General features: G+C 49.8%; 1 protein-coding gene across 3 annotated transcripts; it reads right to left on the bottom strand.

The window, feature by feature from the left end:
- Positions 1–43: 43 nt before the first annotated feature.
- sidt2 (SID1 transmembrane family, member 2) lies at positions 44–12482 on the bottom strand. 3 transcript variants are annotated; one of them, XM_062472728.1, is made up of 27 exons: positions 11619–12482; positions 11383–11504; positions 10146–10310; positions 9838–9883; positions 9385–9486; positions 9088–9171; positions 8767–8932; positions 8180–8273; positions 7953–8011; positions 7594–7605; positions 7154–7198; positions 6858–6935; positions 5782–5841; positions 5273–5388; positions 5044–5117; positions 4777–4843; positions 4354–4427; positions 4025–4148; positions 3551–3668; positions 3211–3347; positions 3002–3110; positions 2088–2164; positions 1930–1976; positions 1577–1682; positions 1267–1377; positions 946–1059; positions 44–793 (listed from the first exon to the last, which is right to left on the bottom strand). In XM_062472728.1, the coding sequence occupies exons 1-27, from the start codon at positions 11862–11864 to the stop codon at positions 731–733; spliced, it is 2616 nt and encodes an 871-aa protein (XP_062328712.1). In that variant the 5' UTR covers positions 11865–12482; the 3' UTR covers positions 44–730. The 3 variants fall into 3 exon arrangements, with proteins under 3 accessions (XP_062328712.1, XP_062328710.1, XP_062328711.1); XM_062472726.1 differs by lacking the exon at positions 5782–5841 and having other exon boundaries at positions 11619–12480; XM_062472727.1 differs by lacking the exons at positions 5782–5841; positions 7594–7605 and having other exon boundaries at positions 11619–12480.
- Positions 12483–13305: the final 823 nt, after the last annotated feature.

The raw sequence follows: 13305 nt of genomic DNA, 5'->3' as shown, positions 1-13305 counted from the left end.
AAATATCTGTGATTTCTGACAATCATATACACACACACAAGTATAGTATTTATTTTAGACAAAACCTTTATTTGGTAACCATTTCTTTACATTGCTCTGGACTAAGATAATTTCTTTCACATTGTAGAGTGCAAACATGTTTTTCCATATAGGGCCGTTTACATTTGAACTAATATACAATCGTCGTACTTGTCTTCATCCCAGGAATCCAGAGTGTAACACGTGTACTGTAGAAACGTGATCAGAACACCAAAGGCCACTGACAAGACTGGACACGGAAACACTTCTCCCACACACACACACGCAGGCGCGCCCGGATTACAAACACACAGCGTAAAAAGAGAGTTTACACCCAGCGAGTTCAAAATGCACTGATGAAGTTGCAGGTAAATCACGACAGTATAAAATAAGTTAACTGGGAACCGTTTATAGAGCTCATCGACAAAGTGGACGGGAGCATGACAGGAAAATCAATGGCAGCGACAGAGTCAAGCTCGCATGATTGGCACGCAAAGTGTCCACACACACACACACACACAGGCTCCAGCTTTGGGGGGAGAGGGGGAGGGAGCGCCGTCCTTTCCCCGGCCTCTGATTGGCTGTGGGAGAGGCTGAGGGGGAAGCGGCCAATTGCAGTCAGGGAGGGAGGGAGGTATTGGACGTCTCAGCGCACCGCTGGGTCCCCATTGGCCAGTGTCGAGACGTTAAGGCGGAGTCTGGCGCTTCTCTCTCAGAAGACGAAGATCTTGTCCCTCTGGACTGAGTCCAGGTCGTCATCCATGGTTAGGAGAACCTGAAGGACAGGTGAGAGGACAGCTGTCAGAGGGCTGGGGACAGGAGGACACACCTGACACACGCATCCGACACACACACACACACACACCTGCTCACTCACTAGGACACGCTTTAACAGACACGCGTTTAATCAATCCCACACTGCCTCACCAGGAAGGAGCCGAACATGGCGATGGAGGACAAGAAGTGCCAGATGTCGTGGTCGTCGAAGAAGGAGAGCAGGATGCACTCCCGGTTGTGCTCTCGAGACTCGGCGGGAGTTTTCTAAAGGGGGGGGGAGGGGCATAAGGGATGACAGAAGTGAGGGTCATGCTGGCGCCATGCGACAAAGGTGTTACAATTCTTGTAGCACATGACGTTGTTCTAGCGACGAACTCTGCGGAGTGTGACCGAACTTTAGCAGTGTGCGCTGGGCAGCAATATTGTGAGTTATGTGTGCGCTGTGTGTGTGTGTGTGTGCGCGTTACACACCTGCCAGGTGCTGAGTCCCTGGAAGAAGAAGAAGAGAGCGAAGCCCCAGACGACCGCTGTGAAGAGAACACACACCAGGGCCAGACACTTGATCCTCTCCCCACTCCGCAGCTGCACACACACACACACACACACACACACACACACACACAATCGGAAACAAATTCATAATGACAGCACCCGCGTGGGCACACACATGAACATGCTCTGTTAGAATGAAATTCATCCTGACAGTGTCACACGGGTTGTCGGGAACAAATTCATTGTGGCAGCGCCCGCGCGCGCACGCACACACACTACATCGGCTCACCTTCATGATGATGTAGAAGGCAAAGTACAGGAGCAGGTTACAGATGCCGATGGCCAGAAGATAAGAGGCAAAGTCATTGGGCCTCTCTAGCAGTCCATACGCAGCACTACACACACACACACACACACACGTCTGTGAGTGACGAGTGGGCTTCCAGAGCCTCTAACAGCGTCTGTGGGTGTGTGAGGATGACTTCACAGTAACAGCACACTGCCTCTCCAGCCGGGTGACTCAGGGCCGGTGGACTCAGTGGGGCGCTCCATTGTCCACAATATGACACCACATAAAGGATGACATGGGAGTGTGTGTGTGTGGTTATTTGTTGAGGAAGGTAGAAGGTGTCCTGTACTCACAGAGACCAGTTCACAATGTTCCCCATTACGAGCAGCACCATACGGTCCTAGTACACAACACACACACACAATGGTGAAGGTCTGGTAAGTGAAGGTGACGTTTTTATATAAATTGCTCTCCATTACAACAAGATGAAATGTGCCGTTCTTGTACTCACGATGTACATGGGTCCGCTGCACTGTCTGATACAGTCAGTGTAGATGACGTACACTATCCTGCGCAGGACCCCAGAGTCTGAAACACAGCCACACTGTCTACACAGCCTCCATCAGGACTAACCTTTACCCCAGCTCTTACCCAGCCTCTACCCCAGCTCTTACCCAGCCTCTACCCCAGCTCTTACCCAGCCTCTACCCCAGCTCTTACCCAGCCTCTACCCCAGCTCTTACCCAGCCTCTACCCCAGCTCTTACCCAGCCTCTACCCCAGCTCTTACCCAGCCTCTACCCCAGCTCTTACCCAGCCTCCATCAGGACTAACCTCTACCCCAGCTCTTATCCAGCTTCTACCCCAGATCTTACCCAGCCTCCATCAGGACTAACCTCTACCCCAGCTCTTACCCAGCCTCCATCAGGACTAACCTCTACCCCAGCTCTTACCCAGCCTCTACCCCAGCTCTTACCCAGCCTCCATCAGGACTAACCTCTACCCCAGCTCTTACCCAGCCTCCACCAGGACTAACCTCTACCCCAGCTCTTACCCAGCCTCCATCAGGACTAACCTCTACCCCAGCTCTTACCCAGCCTCTACCCCAGCTCTTACCCAGCCTCTACCCTAGCTCTTACCCAGCCTCCACCAGGACTAACCTCTACCCCAGCTCTTACCCAGCCTCCATCAGGACTAACCTCTACCCCAGCTCTTACCCAGCCTCTACCCCAGCTCTTACCCAGCCTCTACCCCAGCTCTTACCCAGCCTCCAGCAGGACTAACCTCTACCCCAGCTCTTACCCAGCCTCCATCAAGACTAACCTCTACCCCAGCTCTTACCCAGCCTCCAGCAGGACTAACCTCTACCCCAGCTCTTACCCAGCCTCTACCCCAGCTCTTACCCAGCCTCTACCCCAGCTCTTACCCAGCCTCCAGCGGCCCATGTAGTAGAGCTGTGTGCTGAGCAGCATAGTGGCCAGGATGTGGATGACAGAGAAGACGATCCAGAACACCATGTTGCCCTTCCCAAACACCTGCACACCACAAGTGCACACTCAGGATTCTGGAGCACGAGGGGAGGTGACTGTGTGTGTCTGTGTGTGTCTGTGTGTGTGTGTGTGTGTGTGTCCTCACCACTCCCAGCACAGAGAAGAAGATGACAGCAGCGAGGCAGGCGTAGGCCGTGTAGGCGCTGGCGTTGATGTCCGGGTGTCTCTTCTGGTACAGCTTCAGCATGCACAGGCCCGCAATCATGTACATGAAGGAGGTGTCTGAACGGACACAGGAACAACACACGCCCGTTTCACTGGCTCACAAACACAGTACGATTCATCATCAGACCAGAGTCCAGCGCCCTCAAGCTTCCAGTGGCCAGGGTGGTTGCCCTAGTAACCCACTGACTAAGCTGAAAAGCTGGTGAACATAACTTTTCTAGACGCATCTGTCTAGACGTATCTGTCTCGACGTATCTTACCAAACTGGAAGTTGGTGTAGTTGGGGCAGACGTGATAGCAGGCGCTCAGTAAACCCTCCATCATCAGAGCCGTGCCCATGGCATAGAACAGACCAAAGTGCTTGGGGATGCCACACTCCTACAGGGAGGGAGGGAGGGAGGGAGGGAGGGAGGGAGGGAGGGAGGGAGGGAGGGAGGGAGGGAGGGAGGGAGGGAGGGAGGGAGGGAGGGAGGGAGGGAGGGAGGGAGGGAGGGAGGGAGGGGAGAGTGACATCCAGTATAATCAAGTTAAACCGGGGTCAGAGGATAACATATTCCCATTGACTCAGTGAGTCCTCCTCATCCTCCTCCACCTGTCTCCCTCTCCTTCACCCTTTCATTCGTCTTCTCGCTCTCGCTTTCTTTCTCCTCCCACCTCTCCCGCTCCGCTCCCTCCCTCTCCTCCCCCCTCCCTCCCTCTCCCCCCCCCCCGCCCCCCTCCTCTCCATGTCCTACATGCGCGTTGAGTTCGTTGCGTAAGAGTGCTCGCTGGTGCACAATGTCTCTCTTCAACACAATGAGCAGGAAGAGGAGGCCCAGCATCACGTAACCAAGGTTACTAAGGATGTTGTTGAAGGAACTGCAAAAGAGAACGGACGGGCATGAGTGGCATTCACCGTTCGTGTTTGCACAAATGCACATTCACACAAACATGCACAACAACGTTGCAACGCTTTTATCCGAGGCAACACACATAAGTACAGCACCAAAGTCAAGGAAATAGTGCAAAGTAACCACATCTCAGCTAGCAGGCATTCATCACAGCTACACACACACACACACACCTCAGAGCCCCCAGAGGATGAGCACACAGGAAGTTGTAGTAGCAGATGTCTTGATTTCCTGTCACGTTGACAACCTGAGGGAGAGGAGATATGCATCAGGGTCTACAGGAGCAGTGTTGATCTGAGACAGGGCTGGAGGCTAGCTGTCCTTCAAGGGGCAGCACTGTCCCTGGAGCTTGGTGTTAGGTGGTGAGGGGCAGTGGGTGTCCAGAAAGGGACTGGGGTGTTGGGTAGTGTCTGTGCCTGGAGAGAGATTGGGTAGTGTGTGTCTGGATAAAGTGGGAGGATTGGGGCAGTGCCTGTCTGGGGAGAATGATTGGTGTTGGGGTATAATGTGTTTGGACAGGGAGTGGGTGGTGTTGGGCAGTGTGTGATTGGACAGGAAGTGGGGGGTGTTAGGTTGGCGTGTAGCGTCTGCAGTACCGTCTGATAAGTGATGACCAGCTGAACGACAGGGAGCGCATAGAACACACCAATGGTGGCAATGTTCCTGCAGAGAGAGAGAGAGAGAGAGAGAGAGAGAGAGAGAGAGAGAGAGAGAGAGAGAGAGAGAGAGAGAGAGAGAGAGAGAGAGAGGGGGAGAGACACATCAGGACCAGCCCTTCACTCTGGCCCTAGACATGGATGTTAAGCCCCTCCCCTCCCCCGCACACCAAGCCTGTGTTCCCCCTCTCCCCGTCAGCCACTCACCAGAAATAGATCTGGTACTTCTTACTGAGGACCCTCTTGTCCTTGCGGGCCAGGTCGGACACGCACAGGTACTTCTGCATGTCGGGGGGGAGAGGGATGCAACACAGCATGGTTACAATGTTATCCAAGTCGTTGCATGTGATGGGTGCTTGGCACCTGTACTACGACTTGGGATCTTGTTGTGGTTGGAGTGGGGTGCTGGCAGGTGTTGGGAGGTGTGAGGACTGACCTTGGTGCGGACGATGTTCTTGTCGGAGTCGATGTCGGCCAGCGTGTCATAGTCGTCCTCCTCCACGGAGCTCAGGGACTCCTGGCGAACCCGCCCCACGCTCTCCAGGGAGCGATCTGATTGGGGGAGGCAGGGCGGAGAGAGCCAGAGAGGAGAGAGAGTGACTGACAGTTCCGTTTTCCAGGGTATGCTTGCACGGTTGTATTCCCGGGAATTTGTAGAGAAGTATCATATTCAGATATATTTTACGATTGATTTTGGCCTTTGGTAACTCTGGAAACTCCCAAAATTTGGTCTTTGCAGGCGTTTACATTCAAATTCCATCATTGTGTATACTGGCAGGCATGATTGACAGCACACAGATCTATGTTCCATAGATGGTAGATTATGATGAGATCTCATGTAAACGGGGTATTGGACCGCAAAACGGAGAGATTTGATAGGTCATTTAAGTGTGATTGGTAAAGGAAAGCAGGTGGGATTGGTCAAGAGGCTAGGCAGTGTGTCACCAAAGCGGATGGCTACATGGTGGTGCGTGAGGATTGGTCTGCGTTTGAAGGGCTCCTGTCCTGATGAACACAAAACACATGGACCTATAAGAGACAAGAGCACTCCGAACCGCCAGCAGTAGTGAGGCTTGAGGGGAAAACGTGACAAGAGATATGGCCCTCGACTTGAAATGAAGAGAGACGGGCTGGATGTTCTGCTCCAGCATGTCTGTGTGAGGGACGTACACTATCCTGAGTGTGTAAATGTCATGGTATTTCCTGTGTGTGAGTGTGGGGGGGCATACAGTATATGCAGTGTGTGGGGGGCATACAGTATATGCAGTGTGTGGGGGGCATACAGTATATGCAGTGTGTGGGGGGCATACAGTATATGCAGTGTGTGGGGGGCATACAGTATATGCAGTGTGTGGGGTGGGGGGTGGGGGGCATACAGTATATGCAGTGTGTGGGGTGGGGGGTGGGGGGCATACAGTATATGCAGTGTGTGGGGTGGGGGGTGGGGGGCATACAGTATATGCAGTGTGTGGGGTGGGGGGTGGGGGGCATACAGTATATGCAGTGTGTGGGGTGGGGGGTGGGGGGCATACAGTATATGCAGTGTGTGGGGTGGGGGGTGGGGGGCATACAGTATATGCAGTGTGTGGGGTGGGGGGTGGGGGGCATACAGTATATGCAGTGTGTGGGGGTGGGGGGTGGGGGGCATACAGTATATGCAGTGTGTGGGGTGGGGGGTGGGGGGCATACAGTATATGCAGTGTGTGGGGTGGGGGGTGGGGGGCATACAGTATATGCAGTGTGTGGGGTGTGGGGGGCATACAGTATATGCAGTGTGTGGGGTGGGGGGTGGGGGGCATACAGTATATGCAGTGTGTGTGGGGTGGGGGGGCATACAGTATATGCAGTGTGTGGGGTGTGGGGGGCATACAGTATATGCAGTGTGTGGGGTGGGGGGTGGGGGGCATACAGTATATGCAGTGTGTGGGGTGGGGGGTGGGGGGCATACAGTATATGCAGTGTGTGTGGGGTGGGGGGGCATACAGTATATGCAGTGTGTGTGTTCTCATTCTGTTTCATACCCAAGTAGCCGTAGTTGGCGTCGGCTGAAGCGATGCTGTCTGTGACGGCCTCCGAACTCAGTGTGCTGCCGTTGTCAGCTTGGTGGGGGGGGAGAGAGGGAGAGAAAGAGAGAGAGAGGGGCAAAAAAAGAGGTAAAGGCGGGAAGGGAGAGAGAGAGAAGGTCAAAACACACAGCTAGTGAGCTTCAAGAACACAGAGACACAAAAAAACTCTACTGAAGTAGGATCCATTAAAAGCTTTGCGGATTTCCAAGCACTTCACACCCACACTCTACTACACGCACGCACAAACTTACCGAATGAGCCATATTCATAGGGCGAGGCTGGAGTTAAACCTTTTCCTGTTGTCATACAAAAGAAAGAAATGTTACTAACAGTAAAGAAGCAAAAAACATAAACACACACAAACAAGATTACAACATGCAGTTACCATGTGACCATGCAAGTATCATGTCACCATGCAGTTACCATGTCACCATGCAAGTATCATGTCACCATGCAGTTACCATGTCACCATGCAAGTACACTGCCACATCATGGTTCAAACAAGGTCAGTCCAGCACTAAATAGTTATTGTGGGTATTGCAATCAACAAATACTGCCCTCGTGAGAGGGATGGAGAGAGGCGGAGAGAGGGATGGAAAGAGAGATAGAGAAAGAGAGGCACTGGATGCCTCAGGAAAGAGACAGTGAGAGAGAGGCATAGATGATGTCATGAATCTAGCTCAGTGCTTACCCAGTAGAGAAGCTGAGCCATGAGCATTGAGGAGGGAGAGAATGTGTCAAGGAAAAGATCAAGAAATTGTAAAGCTCTCTCTTGGAAGTCGCTTTGGATAAAAGCGTCTGCTAAATGAATAAATGTAAATGTAAGAAATCACATTTGGGACAGACAGAATAACAGATTTAACAATCCTAACTACTGGGGGGGGGGGGGGGGTGCGTGGCGTGGCGACTATCTTCATCTTTATCTGTGTTTTTATGATTTGATCAAACTGTCTCCATGTTCTACAAGGTAACTCTAAAAATGGTCTTCCCCAGACACCCCTCTCAAGGTCCCCAGATGGAGCCTGCCATTGTAGCTGGTTGCCGGGTTACCTGTTTCCGCCGGCGACATGTCCCCGGGATTCAGCAGAAGCTCCCTCCTCTTGTTCATTCTGAGGATGAACAAGTGAAGTGGGAGAACAGACACACACACAACAAAAGCAAAGAGAAAGTGAGCACTGTCCTTGCTTGCTGCTTGCATGTCAAATGACAAGCTGGACGGCATGTGGACCAGATCCAGGAAATGGAGAGAGAGGTGTAGGGACTGGTGACAGACAAACCTCTTGTTCTCCACGCAGGCCACCAGGAAGGTGATCACGTAGAAGGACAGGAAGATGCCCAGACAGAACAGCATCCCCATCACATACACCTCCGCTAGAGAGAGAGAGAGAGATAGAGAGAGAGAGAGGGAGAGGGAGAGAGAGAAGAGAAGGAGGGGAGGAGACAGAGAGAGAGAGAGAGAGAGAGAGAGAGAGAGAGAGAGAGAGGGAGAGAGAGAGAGAGAAGGAGGGGAGGAGACAGAGAGAGAGAGAGAGAGAGAGAGAGAGAGAGAGAGAGAGAGAGAGAGAGAGAGAGAGAGAGAGAGAGAGAGAGAGAGAGAGAGAGAGAGAGAGAGAGAGAGAGAGAGAGAGAGAGAGAGAGAGAGAGAGAGAGAGAGAGAGAGAGAGAGAGAGAGAGAGATTACAGACAGATATTGAGATAGGGACAGAGATCGAGATAGGGGCAGGCATAGAGATAGAGATGGGGACACAGCAACACAGGAACAGGAAGATAGAACGACAGAAACCGAGCAACGAGACAAAGGCAGAAAGCTAAATGACAACAGCACACATTTCGGCGTCGTGGGACAGCTGTGAGGCTGACTCACATTCGATGGCAGGCGAGACCACCACATCTATGGACTTGGTGCGATTCCCCGCATTGATAAACTTGTCGGGCTGGAGGGGGTAGAACCTGAGCGGCCCTCCGCAGGCCTCGTCCTCGGTCTTCACCACAACCACCACGTAGAAACTGTTGCTGGGGAAGTCCTTCCTCTGGGAGAAGAGAGGGAGGACGGCGGAAGACATGAACGTGAAAGAAAGGATTAAACATTCACTGCTAGGAATGTATATGAGCATACCACTTATTTAGAAAACGGTGAGATGTTCGATGTTGCTGTAGGTGTGTGTGGTGGTGTGCATGTGTGCACCTGGACAGTAATGGCAGCAGTTTTGGTCATGGTCTGATACATCCCTATGAAGGCCACATTGTTGTCCAGATCATACACAGGGCACTGAGGGATGAAACAACATGTCAGTCAAACTACCAGTGACAAAACCCTTCATTACCATGACAACAGCCTGACCCTAAATAACCCCTGCCTTGAGTGTGTCATAGATTGTAGGATCATCATGATGAATGACCTTTATAGGTGTTATGGACTACAAATTTTCTCAGTGCTCTGGACCGAGCCTTTAAGGGGTGTTCTGGGATATGTAGTCTTTACCTGGATGTCCTGGATAGACATTACGGAGCAGGGAAAGGTCATCTCAGAGCTGACCTTCACAATAACAGTGTCCACACCATCAGGAAACACATACTTGAAGTACTGAGAGCCGGAATTGGAGATAAAGAACATAAATCACAGATATAATCTGCAGTCTGATAAAAGATTAAAGAGCCCCTTCCTGTCATTCTCCATATTCCTATTGTGCTCACTGGCATGTGATAAGGCCACTGTTTATCTATTGACGCAAGACACAGGATGAAATGAAACATCAGCAGACTGTACTTCTTTCCACTGTGTCATGCATTTTTGGTTATCTTATGTAATGTCTCAACATGCAGATGTACCTTCATGTTTACCGTGAACTTTCGACAAATGAGCAGAAACACAGTAATGTATGTGTTTTAATGCGAGTTGAGTGTGTGAGGGACAGTGAGCAGGTTGGAAGCTCACCTGAGGTTGAGATGGGGAGGCAGTGAAGCTGAACTTCTTGTTCGTCCTACAAAAAAGGTTCATGGGGATCAATCAGCACACTAAACTACAGCAGCAAAGCTACAGGCACATCCTGCCAACACAGGACTATCCTGTCAACACATGCTATACATCAGCTCTGATCTCAATCTATTCATAATCAATTCATTCGTTAGGTACTTATGAATTCAAACAGCCATGTATAATGGTTGGAGTGAATATGAGACGATGATCCGGATGATAAGGTAGCTGCTGCTAATGATGATGGTGAGGGGGGCAGGGCCACTCACTGCAGGGTGAAGCTGTCCACCCGGCTGATCCTCAGCTGGTAGTGTGTCCCCAGGCTGGACAGGGTCGATACGTCCACAAAGAAGTACTGGGTCTCCACAGCCGCCAGCGTGGGGGGCTGGCACAGCGTCCGGCCCACGTGGGCATAAGGGTACTTCCTCTGGTACCTGAGACAGAGAAGTCTTCATCTGAGAAGGATCTAGGGGGCTCCTACTCTGGTTTGGGTAGGGATTTCTATTGTTTTGGATGATGGTCAAAATGCTTTGGGTGTATTTCCCTTTTGTATGGAAGGATGAGTGGAATGTGTTGCTTTATGTACCCAAACCAACTTGGGTATTATCGATATTGTTTGAAAAGCTGAGTTGGCGTACAAGGTTAAGTCTCGATGTAGTGTAACCATGGATACACATGATTTTTGTTTAGTATTCCCAGCAACACTTACAGAAGTTAGAGTTCCATCTCATGCTAATTTCTTGCCACATGACCCAACACAGCTCAAGAAAAATCTACTAACCCTGAATAACAGTGGTAAGGATGGTGAGACCAGGAATGAAATGCAGCAGATCCAAGAGTGAAACTGCATTCCTCACACAACATTTTAAAACAAGATTGTGCAATAACAAAATACCCAACCCTCCGAAACAGACTAGGGTATGAAAGTATGGCACTTAAAGGAGGAAGTGGGAAAGTACCAGGTCTGTTATTGATTCACTCAGGCATGTCTTACCACCTGACTCCAAGGCTGGAGACAACTCTCTCGAGTTGCGTAACCCAGTGACTTGATAGTAGACCTACAGAAGCTCATAACCAGTTGCACTTCACCCTGTACTGTAGATATCCCAATCCAGCGTGTCCAATCTCATCCTCTTGCAGTGAATTTGCATGTACTGTGTATAATAATTTTCCACACATAATATGAACAGATAATTCTGCTGTGTATGTCACTAATAGGTTGAATCAGGTGATATTTGTAGTTTACAGTTGATGTGACCTATTCAGTTTCTCCCTGTCCATTCCAATATCCTTCTTTGTTTAACTTGAATAACTACAGTTCACAGCCACACCCAACAAATATACTAATTATATAGAGTCCAAAGACCAATGCCATCCTGCTGCTTTCTCCGGAAGATAAGACAGTACCATAAATTCACATTCACACATGTCTCAGTGTTAGGGACTAGGTCCTGGACAAGTGTCTCAGTGCAGCTTGGTGGGTGCCAGGCACGTATGGGTACTCACAGTCCTCTCAGTATGAGGGGCACCTGGAAGGACAGCACAGCCTGCTTCTGCCTCACCACAAACAAGATAGGGCTTTCCAGACCTTCGGAGAGCCCGTCAACCGTCACACGTATCCCCTCAGTCTGACAGAGAGAAAGAGAGACTATGTCAGTGACACCAAAATATTCAAAATTAGTCCCAAAAAAAGTCCTTGATGTATGATTAGAGTACAAGATCATTCTCGACAAGATGCTCACCTTATTCCGGGAGATGGTGTGATTGAAGGCGTAGATAATTTGGTCGTCACTCGTAACCGTGTCATTATATGTTACATCAAACTCTGCGTCTTTTTGCACAACTGTTTTTGTTCCATCGACTAATCGCAAGCATCCCAAGTGGAACACGCATACCCACAACAAGGCAACACACCCTGTTCGCATCCATACGGAGACGGGGCCAAAACCTGACTTGTGTCGAGATTTCCAACAACTTCTCAAAACCATCTCTCTGAAACAGGTCTTGCGGGGCTTCACGACCAGCCTAAACTGTGAACTGCAATATGTACTTACAGTGTTGAACGTTCAACAATAATACCGTAGCTACCAAATCAGTAACTGACAACAATTGTTTGCTTCTTTAGCTAGCTAGTAGCCGGAGGTGTTTGGATTTCCCGAACATACTGTAACCTAAAAGAAACCGTAAACGTATTTCAGATAATGACACCACGGCAACTGACACCTCTGATCACGTCTTTCAACATCACCAGACAGCTATCAAATTAACCAGCCAGCAGTCGTTAGCTAGCTAGCTAGCCAGCTCACACAGCTTACACCACTAGCACTAGCTTACACTAGCGTAGGCTAGCTGGGACGACTAGGCTAGCTACTAACTGGTCTGTAGCAAAACAACTCGACGCTGATACTGTAGAACCGTAATGGCATATCAGCTGGCACTGCGGTCATGCACTGTCAAAGTTTAGTTTCTATTGTGTAGTCCAGTCAGTTCATTTTCAGCGCTGTGCCAGCTGATGAACGTTGTCATCTGTTTGTCCATCGACAACAAGAAGCAAGATTCGTTTTGTATGAAATCTGTCACTCTCTAGCGCCCTCCCCACGCACACACAGTAAACAAACGGAGCACCGCGTAATGACGTCATTGTTAAAAGACTGAAACAACATGGTTTTCAATATGTAGGCTAGTTTTAAAATGATAGTTATTTGGATATGTATTGGTCAACAAGACAGATGTAATTAAATAGTGTGTGACTATAGGGTCACACACTCCGACTGAAGCATCAATTTCCCACCAGCAGGGGCACTCACTGTCTACAACACTGTAATGTAAAATTGAAGAAGAAAAAAAACACGTAAGAAGTGACGAACTAGACTCGAGATCGGATGTGTTGTGTTCCAGAAAACAGAAAATCCGGCACATTTCCACAGATCTAGCCTGTCTAGCACTATGGGGGGATTCACACAAACCTGCACTGTCAAGTAAAACAGGACATGTATTGGTAGTTGGATTACCGTAATCCAATCCTTTTATTTGACAAGTATACATTATCAATTACGTGTAGCCTGCGTCTGTACTACTTTACCGGAAATTACACTTAGAATTGGATAACTGAAGTCAGGACAAACTTTGCAGACCTCTTTTTACACCATCTTGAGCGAAAGCACCCGGTCCATTATCATGATCAATCTATTGAATAATCTTTCAGAATGTCCTTGGCTAGCCCAACCTGCACACAAACCGACAAATCTGCTTCTGGAGCAAATTTGTGAGTGCCCGGTGTGCGCGCTCCTGTGTCCTCACTCACACACTTTTCCTTAGTGACGTAGTGCTGAGATTACAGTAAGGGTAGGCTACCATCTTTGTCTCTTCTATTGCCAAAGCTATTGAAGACAGAACAAAATGACTTATAATACATTTAATTAGCACAAA

This window comes from Osmerus eperlanus, chromosome 11 (assembly GCF_963692335.1).
Source record: "Osmerus eperlanus chromosome 11, fOsmEpe2.1, whole genome shotgun sequence".
NCBI lineage: Eukaryota > Metazoa > Chordata > Actinopteri > Osmeriformes > Osmeridae > Osmerus > Osmerus eperlanus.
Note: the sequence above shows the minus strand (reverse complement) of the source record. Positions and strands in the feature narration are given on the sequence as shown.